Source organism: Uloborus diversus, chromosome 10 (genome assembly GCF_026930045.1).
Source record: "Uloborus diversus isolate 005 chromosome 10, Udiv.v.3.1, whole genome shotgun sequence".
NCBI classification, from domain to species: Eukaryota; Metazoa; Arthropoda; class Arachnida; order Araneae; family Uloboridae; genus Uloborus; species Uloborus diversus.
The window spans coordinates 37,082,648-37,098,418 of NC_072740.1; the positions used below are offsets into that span (position 1 = coordinate 37,082,648).

At 31.2% G+C, this 15,771-nt stretch overlaps 1 protein-coding gene across 1 annotated transcript in view; it reads right to left on the bottom strand.

The window, feature by feature from the left end:
* LOC129231373 (uncharacterized) overlaps positions 1–15,771 on the bottom strand; it is a gene marked incomplete in the record, with an annotated part of 298,238 nt that overhangs the window by 71,558 nt on the left and 210,909 nt on the right. The window contains 1 exon segment of the mRNA XM_054865670.1: positions 14,304–14,498. Within this exon segment, the coding sequence (XP_054721645.1) occupies positions 14,304–14,385 (82 nt within the window).

Consider the following 15,771-nt stretch of genomic DNA (forward strand, 5'->3'; position numbering starts at 1 on the left):
GCATTAATAAAGAAGTACAACATTAAATCATGCAATAAAAGTTTATCTTTTATTTGACTAAGAACAAAATATAGATAGTAAAAGGTATAACTGCCTATTTATGCAAAAACAATATCGTACTTCGGGAATAATTAGTTTTCTCCAACCTTTTTTTAATGGTCAAGTGTTGACAAATCGGCCAATCACGCTATGGCAATTAAACAGGGAAAAAAATCTTCCGAATCGTTTCAGCATATCTCCATTAAACAGTAGTTATAAGGAACTGAGGTCAGATTACGTTGGCGCGTAACCATTTTAAAGAGCCTCTGCCAAAGCGAAAAGAGCAGTAACAGTACTGAAAAGTGAAATAACGTAATGGAAAATTTGCTGGCCAATTAGAGGCCAGAAGATAGTATGACGTGAGCGTCGATTTCTGCCTCTAATGGGCGTTGTGATTGATGCCTACCGATGCCATATATCACTGCGGCCATCATACCCTGCCATAAACCTCTTGCACATGAATCATTGTGGTTTGGAATTGGGCCAATGAGTTTTTTTTTTTTTTTTTTGTTTCTCAAAGCCATCGTAGCACGGGGTTAGACTTCTGCCGCTGTATTATTCATTGGCGGTGAAATTCGCCTATTCCATGTCACGTTCCAACATCGATTTTTGTGCGCTTGGCTTTCCTCGTACACACAAGCCGAGGGAAATCTTCGACAACAAAAGTCCATGTCATTTTTCCTAACAATATCTATCAGTACTATTAAATCTCGATTCCACTTTAGCTACTTTCGTATTGACAAAGTATATTTGTATTACCTGTTTCTCTATGCTTTAGATGGATCAAACTAAAGAATAATTTCAATTTGACTTTTGCAGCCGACTTCTTCTTCTTCTTCTTTTTTTTTTTTTGGAAATTAAAAAAAAAAACTTTCTTTTCAAATACTTTGCATTAAAATGCTAGCGTTAAACGCTTAATGTTGCCATCTTGTTTTTATTTATTACTATTGTTTTTACATACACATACACCCACAAATATGTTTACTGTCGTGGAAAAGTATTTGCAAAGTACAGTGTCTGTGTTTTTTTTTTCTTTTTTTTTTTTCATTTTTAAATTATTTTAGCATTTGTTCATATATTGCATATTATCGTTAATGTACAACCTTGCTTATTTCATTTACGTTGAAAGTAAAATACAAAAAATAAATAAATAAATAAATAAATTCCAGCATTTCCATATTGTTAATGTAAATTCCAAACCGCATTTCTTCAACTACCTCGAAACCTTATTTCTACAGATTCTCTGCTTTAACTTTCTACGGGCTTTTAAACATGGTTATAACATTGTTCAGATAAATATTATTTAAAAAAAAGATAAAAGTTAGATTTTGGTTCAAAGACGTACTATTTTCTTTTCCTCTTTTTTTTCCCTTCATTTTTTTTTGCCACAGCGAATGAAAGGTAAGTGAGTGTTTTACGAAGATTTAATTAGTAAAAAAAAAATTTACGATATTCTTCGTCAAGTTGTTTTTTCTCCATCGATGTATATATTTTTTTAAATATGATGTAGTGTTTGAAATACTTTTAATTTAAAGATGGGCATGACAATCCGCTAGTTCTCTAAATACATGTATTCGTACAAGTTTTTAAAATTTTAACATGTTTCTTGGTGTATTTAAAAGGTACTGAAACTCTTGTGTGCACCTTTCATGATATTTTTTCTATTCTGTGTATGATAAAGATTTGTGCTTATTTTTTCTGTATATATTAGTTTGTTGAAATATGCACAGCTAAACTACCTGCGTTAAATCACTGGTGCTTTTGCTTGCGATATAAAAAATAACAGTTTTGCGATTTTTTCATAAATATTGCATCCTGAAAGAAGAAAATACCAAATAAAACTAAAGCACTCAACTTATACTGTGAAACTTCGTTGACAAGAAACAATGAACTTCAATGCACCGTATTTTTTTTCTTTATAACGGGGATTTCAATGCTATGGAATGAAAGGAATGGAACGGAAAGAAGATCAGAACTGAAAGTTTTTTCCAACAAAACTTGGAGACCAAAAGCTTGGCGATATATCGCCAAGTGTTTTCAAAATTATAACACCACTTGAGTTTGCACTGAAATTAACAATGATTTCCCCCTCAAAAGGTGTAAAAGACCACCCTTTGAAACATCCGAATGCAACCGAAAGAGAAGGTGCGCACCTAGACCCCATTAGTAGGGCACTGAAATTAACAATGATTTCCCCCTCAAAAGGTGTAAAAGACCACCCTTTGAAACATCCGAATGCAACCGAAAGAGAAGGTGCGCACCTAGACCCCATTAGTAGTCTACGTACCAACTTTCAACTTTCTAGGACATACCGTTTTTCAGTTGTGCGAGATACATACACACGTACACTTATACGCACATACATACGCACATACGACCGTCACGACAAAACTCGTTGTAATTAACTCGGATTTCGTCAAAATGGATATTTTGGGTGTCTCTACGTTAATAGGCATATATTATAATATTATAATAGTATATATCCATGTGTGGTCGGGTTGAAAAAAAAATCAATATTCATTCGGGGGCGAGCGAAATAGAAATTTTGGCCGATTTATGGGTGAAATTTTTTTCCGCAAATACAATACTTCCTTTACTTCGTAAAAGGAAGTAAAAACAGACGTTATTTCGCATACCATACTATTATAACAATTTTTCGCTAGAAATTAATTTTTTTGTATATTTCAAATTAAAAATAAAAGCAACATTTTAAATTTATATTAATTTAAAATAATATGCTAAAATCTGTAAAATCCACTGTTTTACCTGGACATATATGTACCATCGAGTGATTAAGTGTTGTATTTCCGTGAAAATATTAGTGTAATTTATTAAATTTAAAAAAAAAAAATATGATGGTTATACAAGTTTATGCTGGCTTGGGATGCATGAAAGGCAAAAAGGAAAAAGAAAAATTAAATAAATTAATATAAATCATTCAGCTAGCATACAGCTGCTTCGCTGGACAAAACAAATCACATGTTCAGTTAAAAAATTTAAACTTACTAACAACATATAGAAACAGCAAGAAGACACAAAATAGTATACTTCATGTTTTGCGTCTTTCATCCTGGAAAGGTTCAGTTTGTACTTGAAAGATTTATTATCAATACCAGACGCTTTTAAAAATCATCCCAATAAAGTACAAACAAAATAAAAAGCGCATTTTTAGCTTCAATTTCCAGTTGAAATTCCCAACTATTTCTCAAACTTTCTCTCTCCTTTCAAAGATTTCTCTGAGTACTCAATGTTTGACATTCTATAAATACATGCGTATGTTTCCGCGTTGTTTAACGCATAATTATCTCCTCCAACTTCGTTCTTAATGATACCACTAATGAATGGCAAGGTCTTTTCCGATAATGTTGGTTCCTGAGGCTAACACCAAATACTTTTCTTCCCATATAATGGCTCGAGATTATTTTTGAAAGTGTCCTTTTCGTCTTTGTTACTTTACCTTTTCTAATTTTTGCAGCGTAGATGCTTTATGAATGTATAACACGGAGAAACGAATGTTGGGTGTGGCTTTTTCTCTGACATACTTTGTAGGTTTATCTTTCAAGATGTAGTTTGAGTCGCTACTTGTCTCGACTTAAATCAAGGATCGATTTCTTAGAAGAAAAAGAATTGGACGTTTATTCAGGTATTGTGTGGGGCTTAGCGAAAAAGAGATAGTAAAGATGTTCAACATGTTTAAATTTTGTAAAGAGAAGTTGTGTTAGTTGATGCGAAGTATATTGATTTTCAAAAAAATAAATGCATTCAGTGTATTAGTAGGTAAATATTTTCTGGCAATAAAACGTTTAAGTGAATTTTAACATTATTTATCTCATCGGAGTTGTCTCATTTTTTAAAACTAATTTTCAGCTACGCATATTATTTGGAAATGCGTCAGAAAAAAAGTAAGCATATACCAATCAGGACACATAGGTTATGAGAGCCTGAAACAAATGGAGTTGTATAAGCTTAAAATTAATGCTAAAGAAGCTAATTGTAGTAATTGGGCACCTTTAAATGAAACATTAAGTAAACTGATTAGAGCAAAAGGATTGTTATGCAAAAACAGAGACGGAAAACAACAAAGTAATTTGTAAAAATACAATAAAATGAATGTATTTGTTTATATAGTTAAAAATGAATAACTATCGTCCAAATATTGAACTACTTTTGGAAGTGAAAACCCACAAAAATAATTAAATTTACTTTAAGTCTTTCGCAAAAGCTTATACTTGTATTTGATTTATACAAGAATACTCATAGTTTTTTAAAATAAAATTAGCAGGTGAACTCTTTGTATTTCAGTTTTTAACTTTAAAAAACAAGAATTAATGTATATTTGATTTTTCTTACTACTCAGAAATTTAAATTCATGATCAATAAATTTCAAGAACCATTTACAACAAGTATCCATAAGTTTATCTAACATGTCTTAAACTTTTCTAGAACATAAGATCTTTCCAAACACCTTAGAGTGAGCACGGTTTATAAGCACCGAAATAAACTGTTCAAAGATGTCTTTGTTTGAAAATGAAATTTTCAAGCTTCCTTCAAGCAATATTCTTCAAACATAAACTTTAACAATAAACTCGTGTTTGAGAAAAATAGCATAATTTACAAATATGTTGGGAAAATCTAAGGGTCAAACTGGTTGCCAACAACCTTGAACCTTTTGTGCCTATTGCTTTAATACAATGTTAAATAGAAATTAAAATTATTATAAGTGATTTTTATTCGGTTTTCTCCTGTTTATTTAGAAACTCTTATGGATATAATTAGTCACATGCTTTCTTTAAAATCAGTGATGGGTATAAATGGGTTAACGTTTTGAGTCTATTTTGAAATATGTACTGCTTATTAGACGTTATTTGGAATTCATCTCAACATCAAAAAATCATATTGCTTACAAAGATTAGTGTGTGGATCATCTAAAGTTCAAAAGCAGCGTTTCCAACCAACGGTTCCACATAACTTTAGGTTTGTTAGAAACATCGATAAGAGTCTCAGAAAAAAAATCAAAGTTTGGGAGCGGTATTTTCCTTCTAAATAAGAAATAAAATTATTGGTAACTTTAAACAGCACTACCGAAGTGGTGTATTATTTAAAATTGCGTTTATTTCAACTTATATTTACTATTAACGCCTGTCGGCTGTTATTTATCCTCATTTAGAAAATTTTCTTTAAAATAAATCAATCTCACAAAGAATAACCAAATTATGATAAATTTTTCTGAATTTTGTTTCTCACAATACTGATTTTAAACAGACCTATAGAAATAAATCAGTTTTTCATTAAAAGGAACATTTTTGTCTAAAAACATAAAGACATGGTGCACTAATTTGGATATTCAAGATCTTTGAAACTTAAACAGTGTCAAAAGTGTTCTGTAAGAGTATGACAATGGTTCCTTAATGGTGAAAAGATTGCAGAGCACTAAATTAGATCTTCCTCAACTAAAAGCTAGATTTCAATATGTAACAATTAAATTTCTGTCGTGAAACTGTCAACTTCAACGACAAAATATATATTAAATGTAGCCAAACATATTTTGTTTTAATTTAGGTGGAAGAAAATAAAATTACCCGACCAGTAACTGAAGTATATGAAACATTGCACATAACCTTGAAGGTTTCAAACTGAACCATTATAGTTTTACTACAAAGTAATACAAATTTAACTCTTACTTCCACTACATAATGTTCAATGCCAAAACCGGCAATATCAAGTTGAGTATACAATTTATTTACACTTTATCGCAGTTTATTGAATTATACAATTTGATGCATTGGCCGAAAACAGTTACAACTTACATAAATATGTTAAAAAAAAATACTCCAAGCAAATGCTGCCCGAATTATTAGAAATGTCTAATTTATGCTTCGTTTCAAGCATCTAAAACGTAGATACATTTTACCAAGTGCACTTCATTGCTAATATCTAAGCAAACTTGCACTGTTTCATCGCTATCATTTAATAGCTTATCAATACGGCGAGAAATGCTAACCCTCTTCAACGATATCCATCACTCAAAGTAACTGTGTTATGGAAATATGAGCCATATTTTGCCCTTCGACTGTGATGCTTAATTGCAGAAGACTCTCCCAGGACAAAGCAAGATAATGTATGCTTTTCTGAAATTGCTGTCAGTATCAAAAGAGATTAGCTTTTGAGCATGCTCGATCAATACTGGAAATTCAATCGTATGTCTTAATACCTTGAAACAATAGTTTCTGTAAAGTATTAGCAAGCTCAATTTCTAGAATGTGCAGACTTTATGAAGAGGTATTGATATACCTGAGCAATCATACATAAAATCATCTACGGTAGTCTGTGCCGGTAGTTTAAAGATTTATTTTATACTAGCTGCGTTGCCCGGCTTTGAACGGTCTAACTCGAAAATAAAATTATGTCAAGTGACGCATATTCAACAATCGGGCTTCTGTTAGAAAAAAAAATACTGTAAAATTTCCCGTCAAAATAATCATTCTTAAAGAAAGAAAACGGCAAATCAAAAATTCCTGAATAAATTAAACGCAACCTTCCTGATTATCTTCCGCTGGCAGTACGAAAAAAAGAAAGAAGATAAATCGCTAAATAATAATCAAAAGGGGATAATTTTATCTCAAAAAAAAAAAAAAAAAAAAAAAAATAGTCCCAGTCCAGAAGAAAAAAAAAAAAAAGTGGCAACTTTTAGAATGGTTTTTGCGCTTAATTCCATCCATCTTTTCCATTAGGCTTAAAAACGCTTTGAAATTTTCCCCGGTGATTTTACAGTTTTTTTTTTTTTTTTTTTTTTGAAACTTGAATGGTTTAAATCAATTTCTGTGGTATATTTCGTGGGCTTTCGAATGGCGCTAAATTCGAACTGATTGGACAATTTCAAAGCAGATACGAATTATTAAATATATTTTTAGGTTTTGAAACAAACTTTAGGTGTTATTGTATCATATATAATGGGCACTTTACAGGTTTGGCTATCATGTAATTTAGACAATAATGCTTAGTTCAGTGACCAAATATTTGACAATTTTTATTTTCACACCGGTTATTTTTCCTTCATAACTCTACTCCGCGTATCAGTGATTTACTCAAAAAATCTTAAACTATCTTGAGTTTTTATAAATCAATTCCAAACGTGTAATTTTTCAAATAACGCCATTTATTATAGGGGTCTCATTTTTGTAAAAGAGTGGATCCCGAAAAGTGAGGGACAGAGCAAAGAAAAAAAAAACACAATTACCAATATACGCTTGTCCTACATTAAACTGAATATTATTATAATATTTTCTTCCTTCAAATTTTACGGAGTTCCTTGATTGGTCTAAAACGAACAGGGCCCCAAATGTTGATCCTTCTATTCTGCTTTTGAATTTATGATTTGTCTTATGTGTGTATCGATTACAGAACTATTTCAACGGTATAGTTCTTCAGTGGTACTTAATAACATTCTAAACTACTGTGCCTACATTTTTTCTTTTTAGTTTTTTTGGTTTTTACGCAGTCTTTTTTTTTTTTTAACTTAACAATTATTTTTATTTTGTTCCTTTAATATTAGTCATAACGAAGCGGAAATGGGAAGTAATTTCATGAATATCTAAAATAAATCCATTGAAAGAGCCAAATAACTGATATTATGTTAATGAAATTAGTATTCAGTGATTTGGAAGATTTATAGGGCATAAAAAAAGACGGGAATTTTTGTAAAAAAAATACCCAATTTCAAATGTGTATTATACGAACAACTTAGATTAATTTTATATTGCATGGCATATAAAGCGATGAGGTTTTGAAAAAGTAATAAATAAAATCAAGGAGGTCAATATGTTTACTCTTCGATGCAGTAGATGTAATTTTTGTGATATGCGATGACTGCGAAGATAATCTCCTTGGCAGAAATCAGCTGTGTCTTCAAAATAACGATCGATTTGACAATTTTTCAAATGCGAAATGAATAGTTGGTACTGAACACAAAAAATGCTCTGATTGGAAGTCGCCATCTTTACACTAACCAAAGTAGCTGATAAAGAAAGAGCTGCAGCGGTCTTTGATGTAAACAAAGCAGAGTAATATCTGAATAGTTATCTTTTAATCATCATTTTTAAAACACCCACTATTAGGTGCGAAAAAATGTGCTCATCGTGAGGGGTGTATAAAGACTACTTCCATACTCTACGCTATTACGCAACAAAAATTGAAAAGTTAGGACATAATGCTAACTTATCCAGAAGGTGATCGTAATAACTTCTGAGTATTAATGAAACGTGCTATGTTGTTTGTGCGCGTAACTTATAACTCTTAGGTGCCACTACACTCCTACACACCTTTCTAAAATAAATAATTATTTAGAAAATACAATTTATAGATTCCCCCCCCCCCCAATAGTGCTGCCTCTTTCTAACAGAATATTTTATTTGAATGTTTATAGCTGTGTTTAATAACATACATCAAATAAACAATTTTCAACCTAATTTTAGGAATCTTCAACACTAGATTTATAAATATATATAGATGAAAAGGGGGCTTATGTGAAAACGGCGCACATGTGAACATGGTATGTTTTACTAAGATTACTTCAAGCAAAAAATCTGGAAAAATTCTCAAATAACGACAGTACCAGTTGTATCTCTTGGACAAACATTTAGAACAATGAGCCATTTTAAGTTTCTGTGGGGCAAATTCTTTGTTTTAGCAGGTGTTGAAAAATCACTGTCTTCTTCACGTGAAAACGTTTTTAAAACTAACTGCTAGTCTAAACCTAAGTATTACGAACCATTGTATGAAATTCACGTAAAAATTATTTTCAGCTAATAGGTGAAAAAGTACTCAAATTAGAAGTTTCTAATTGGTAATTATCTTAAAAGTTGTCATCAGTTAAAATAATTACTTCATGCTTAACTCACAATAAAATGTTTTGTACTAATACAACATCACGGGTAACTGACTGATATTTTTGAAGCAAAACAATACGTACATTTTGCCCTGGAATATTGTATTTTTTATACTGAATTGAATGGTATAACTGATTTCCCAAAATACATTTTGAAGGATTTTTAAATGCTTATTTAAAAAATGGTAAATGACTGACATTTTAAAATGAAGTATGTCAGTCAGTTTCCATGCTTGTAATTTTTTTAAATCGTCTAAAATGCATTTTGAGAATTTAACTATTCCATTGAGTTTAGCCTAAAAAGTACAATATTCCACAGGAATAATTTTTGCAATGTATATTTTGCGGTAAATGTCAGTCAGTTACGTGTGGAATTGCCCACTAAAAATCCAAAAGTTTTATTGAGAAAAATGTAATTAAACCAAAAAAGAAAAGAAATGGTTTCGTTTATTGTTGAACTATGAACGATGAAATGCAAAGAAAATGTCAGTCAAATATTTCAAACTTTTGTTTTTCATCAAAAATGGCATTTCCTCTAACATGAAACTTTATATATAGTAGTCAAAACTGCAGAAAAATGCAGAAAAAAATTGCAACTTAAACTTCCTTGTTACTGTTTTATTTTAATGATAAAGAAAAGTTTTCCAGGAAGATCCTGCCCATATCCCTCTCATAAGTCTCTTGCAAAATGCAGCTATAGAAAATTAATAAAGCAAAAATATCTAGTAAAAGTTTTTCGGTGTGCGAAAAACTGTGTACGCTTCCATACACACTTGCGAAGCTAAGAGGGTTTTTTCTTTAACCTTATGCAGCTAATCTTCCTCAGTGCGTATATCTTTCGAATTTTCCTTCTTTCTGTTGACCGATGTTGAGGTCTTTTTGCTCTTTTTACCTTACTAAAGAAGATGTTTTTTCTTCCCTTAACTTATTTTGGCGCTTCCCTTTATCCTTGATTCAATCGAGTTTTTACCCTTTTTTACGACGATTTTTCTCCGTGTCTAAGCACATTAGCGAAAAATAATTTGCTTTCTTTATTTGAAGCTGCTCTTTCGTCGATAAAAATGGATTTTCATTATTTTAATCCTCGTAGATGCGCATTTTCTCCATGTTAAAAGGAATTCTCACTCTTTTTTTTCTTTAAAGGTTTGTGAAGAAATTTAAAATCTTCGCAGAAGTTATGATTTTTCTGTTGGGATTAAGTTATTTATTTTTACATGAAAGTATTTTTTGTTTATTCATTACTTTCGATTCCTCAACCTTTATTTTTGCACTTTCTTCTGTCATTAAATATTTACGTTTTTGAATTGGGCTCAATCACAAGGATTGCTCTTTTAATAAAGGAACATTTCACCGTATTTAAGAGGTTTTGGCTTAAAAAAACAGTGGCTGATTCATCAAAACTGCTACTAATTTATATTTTAAAAAGAATGAATTCCGCATAGATGAAAATTTAACCAAGGAATTTGACATGCGTCAAGTTTTGCAACACTTTTGATGCCGTTTACTACTTGCCTATTTCTTCCTCCTCCTCACATTGTTTTTATTAATTTCTGCTTCTTTCTTTTTCTCTTATACATTTCTTTTACAGACACAAAGCAAAGCACATTTGTAATTTGAAAAACTCTATTAAACACGTATTGCTTGACCAGAATCACATCATTGGAAACCGCAGAGTTATGTAAAGTACTAACTTTAAAGGACTAATTTAATTTTTCAAATGTATTAGATTTAAATCCTTTCTTTTATAATGCCAATGAATTAATATTTTTTTTTTCGTCAAAATGTCTTTAATGCTAACATTTAATCAAGAATATTTTTTTAAAACATTGCGAGAAATAAGTGATACATTGTACTTATTTACCTTTATCTCTTTCGTTGTATCGCCAAAAAGTTGAGTTATTAATTTACCAGTGGTTTGTAATTTTACGTGGAAAACACATTAAATCGAACCAAAAATGCTCTACGCTTGAAAAAAGCAGCGAACGTGATCTGATGCAGTTTAGCTTCTTATGTAAACTTGCATTGCTATATTTATTGAACATTCATCCTAATCTGATGTCCTACTGAAAATGTAAGTTTAGGGCCAGCTAAAGATTAAATGACATGTGAATTCCCATAGCGTATCTCAAAAAAATACTTTTACCCTTGTTTTAATTTTCTGGCTAGTTAAGGATATTTGTACAGGGAGTCTGCTAATCGGTTGGTCAAAAAGAATGATTTATTGAATGTAATTTATATTGGAAAAAAATCCAGTACATATTGCTGCAAGATATAAAAACTGTTCCATTTAATTTCTATCACAAATATTCGATATGACTCAATTTTGTGATTCTGCAAATGTGCGATTGGTATGTCACGGGACAAAATGTGTTGTCCCAAAACACTTTTTCCCAAAATACTTTCTCCCTCGACATTTTGGTGCGATGAAATGACTGATTGAATACCAAGTCATTCTGACTAAATCAGGTATTCAGTCACTCTGAGTGAAGACCAAGTGAGTTCTCATTTAGTCACTTTATGCATCCATTCTTAAACTAAAATTAAGAATCTGTATGACTGCAATGAATTTGATAAATGAAAACTTGCTGGCAAAACTGCAGATATACCGATGATATATTTGCAGAGTTTACTAAAGGAAGCCACATTGAACATTTGTGATAATGGTAAACTTAGACAGTGTTTCTAGCCTTGATTATTATGTAGATGGACATGGGGAAAAATGAAATAGTGGGGCAAAGTGAAATGGTGAAATATTTTCTCCCCTTTTAGCTCCATCTATCTGGTATTATTTTAACTATGCGGTCCCATATATAGTCTATTCCAGTCAGGAAAGAAGAACCACCGAAAATTAAAGCATTTAGTAATGCAGGCAATTTTTAAAAAATGATACTCATACTGTAATATTTTGTTGTAAGTCAAAAATTATTTTTGTTACTATAAAATGATTAATTCTTTTTATTATCATTTGGACATTAATTGAGACCTCTTAACAGTCAATGCAGTATTAATTTAGTTAATGTTAAGCTTATTTGTATTTTAAATAAATTGTACAATAAGTCAAATGTATACGGGTCAATGTGGATGGGGCAAAGTGAACTAGTTTTTTTCATTTACTCACTCAATCATTTAATATAAATCAGTTCCGCTTTCATTTATTAATTAAGTCATGTGCATTCCATGTCATTTACATATTTGTTCATTCATTCACTTATTTTGTTATTCATTCATACTTTTACTCGATCATTTATTCTTCTTCATATATTAATTGATTAATTCATTTAATTGTTCGTTTATTGCTTCACTAGCTTTTCATTTATTCATTCAACCTTTTATTTACTGATTCTTTTGATCACATACATGTCTTATAATCAAATAGAAAATATTTCATTAGAAAAATATTTTATTTTTCACTTTGACCCATGGGGAAAAAAAGTGAAAATTTCCTCTTTTTTTCTGAAGATTCAAATTTACTGCCAAAAATAAAATAATACTGATTCGACATAAGTTTTATTATGAAATACAATTTTCTTTCTTTATGTACTATAATTTTCAAAATATATTTCCGATTTGTTCATTTTGGAAAAAAATCAGTCGTCTTAACCGTTTCACTTTGCCCCACATTGCACTACGTTTATCTTTATCCTGCATTGAATGAATCATTCATTTTGGCCAACTAATTTGAAGGAATGGAGCTTTTTTTATATTAAATTTCCATTTGCACGGATATGTTCTCTACTCTAATATAAGAAAATACGTTCTGAAGTATTCTGTGCAGTTAAAACATATTTAGAGAATAGAATAACGCTCAAAACTCATAATTAATAAAGTACACAAAAATGTGCAGATACTTTAAATACAAGGTCGGGTTTTACCCACCGTTCTTAACGAGTTTTATCTGTCTACAATAAACACGACAATGATTGGTTGCAGTAATGTCTTGATATGTTCATGTGATAAATTATAATTTAATGCCAGCTTATAAATGCGATGAATGTTAATTAGAGGATTTCCAAGCATGGCTTTGAGTGCATTCTTAAATTTGTACCTCAAATCCAGACTAACGCAAGTCCAAATTTGGCGGTTTTGAGGTTGTTATTGCGTTTTATGTAGAATCTTAACTTGCACTGACCCATGATAACGTAAATCTACAAAAACAATCCCTTAAAACCAATTTGCAGTGATACAAGAGCACAAAACCCATCTTTTGTATGCACCGTACCAAGGTTTTTAGACTCACCAGCAAATAAGTAATAATATAATTTGCATTAATCAGAATTTAAGTTCAGAAATTTAGACAGACATTATACTTATTATCGACTGCGTGATCATTTATAAGAAAAATTAACAAGCATTACACTTTATAAGTAATATGTAATTAAACATCGTTAAAAATGCACATATTTGCAAAGAATTGCACATACTATTTGGGTTTAAAAGGAGACTTTTCTAAGTGAACAAACTGAGATTATGGAAGACAGACAGAAGTATCCTTGTAACCCCAAACACTACATTTATTTCATATTTTTGTACCTCAGAGTCAAAGGGATATAGGTCACATTATGATAATGATACTGCTGAGAGGAAAATCTTTTTTCTGGCGCATGCAAATGATGGGTCACGCGCTCTTTTAACCCTAATGAAGAACATTAAATAATTCTTTTTTCAAGAAGTATGTTTACATGGCTCAAAGCGGAATAATCTTCTATACGCAATGCGCTAATAAACGGAAAATCCCAACTTTTTAACATACGTCAATTTGGTTCTGAGGTACAGATTTATGCATTGTTTTCGCTGACTAATAAGTTTTTACTATGTTTTGCGCAAAGGTATTTATTGATTTCATACTTTATTACGAACTGCTTATGCAGAAATATTTACAAAGTTTTCTTAATATTTTGGTCAACTCAAACATAAATCAAAAATTCATGTTTTGGAGCAAACAATAAAGAGATTACAAGCGTATTTTAAAGACACATACTCAGTAAAAAAGATTGGAAGGAAATAAATACGCTGAGCGATTACCTTTTATTGCCTCTAACGGGAAGCTAGCTGTAAAAACGTTGCAAGTTAATTAAAAGTAGTCACACTAGAAACACATCTAGAAGCAAAATAACTTCCGATGCAATGTTATGCACTTTACGTATGCATTTATCATAGTCATTTGACAGTAATAAAAAAAAGGGGGGGAGTCCTTCTACACTTTGCAAAAATGTACCCAAAAAGGTTTACTTTCAAAAGAAAGTTGAAAACGAAAAAAAAAAAAAACACGCAATAGGCAAAAAAAAAAAAAACATTTAAAAAAAATCGGATCAATTAAATGTTTTCTCTTACAAAATACTTCATTGGTAATATTGCGAGTTCTGAAAAGCTTATCACTTACCTTGTAAGAAAATGAAGGTGAACATCTCCCATAGTGTCATGATGGCTGATATGTAAGTCATGTGGAAAGTAGAAGTTTCCATCTGTGGTACGGGTTATTCCACATGAGCTTCAGCAGCTTCATCCCTAGCCCTCTTTCCAGTTGGACATAGCCAACTGAGGAAGATTGCTCTTTGATTCAGTATCACAGGAGACTCTGAAAAAAAGAAAGCCAATGATATCATTTGTAATCTTACCTATCTAAACATTTATTTTAGTAATTTAACAAACTAGGCATTACTTTCAAAATCAAACTATACTATTTTTTATCCCAATAAAGGCCGCTATATAAACCCCATTCAAAATACTAAAGTTTTCATATGTTTTGTGGTTCAGTACACATCTCTAACTATATGTAGCTAAAATTTCACAAAAATAGTTATTAGGTTAGGAGATAATGGTATGGTCCCAAAATGGGAAACTTGGCGTTTAATGGGGATAATACACAAATCCCTGCCACTATGTTGATACTTGAACCAGTTAGAAAACCTTAGAACTATTTTTATGTAATTAATAAAGATAGTTATTGGTACTTTAAGTACATATTTAAGTTATTCAAGCTTTAAAATATAGAACTTGTAAGTTTTAATGAGGCACGAATCTATAAATTTTGGGCCTTCCTGCAACAAAATCTGTGGATGCCAGCCACAATGGCCAGCAGTGTATTGTAACGGATTCGGTGCGACTTCCACTTTCTTGAAATGAAGACACAGTTCTTGATAAAAACACAGGAAATTTATTTACACTATGTACAGGAAAGATCTTCAACAACTGCTAAATTATTCATCAGCAATTAAGCAATTATCACACAACACCGTAAACTCAACGTTTACACACGTATTTACTTCCAAATACGAAAACAACACAGCGAAATGCCTCGCTATAAACAGAGCAAATACACACTCTCAGTTCGAAATCCTCAATCGAAACTAAACTGTTTATCCATCGCTAACGGCTTATATAGACACCGAAAAGAAATTTCTCAAATATTCCGCACGCTTCTGTAAAATAGTAGACCGTTATCAAATTTTATCAATGAACGAAAAGGAAATAGGGGTCGTATATTTTAGCCATATGAAAAGGGGTTGTATATTCATTACGGGAAACTATTTACAGGTTACGTTCCTACAATAATTACTATTTACAGGATTTGTAACATTGCCCCCTTCCTAAGGACTGCACGTCCCGGGCAGTACAATCCCCAGAAAGGGTGCCAAACTTCTATCACAAGTTTACAAATATACACATTAATTAATAACTAACAGATACAGAAAACACAATAATAACAAGAAATATTGCTAAACATTAAAAGCAAAAATTATCTACAACTTTTATGTTATCAACCATGGTTGTTTACGTAATACTCATGAACTATGGCCATAGTATGGGGCTAACCGATCATAATGTACAACCCTAGGTTTTGCATTAGG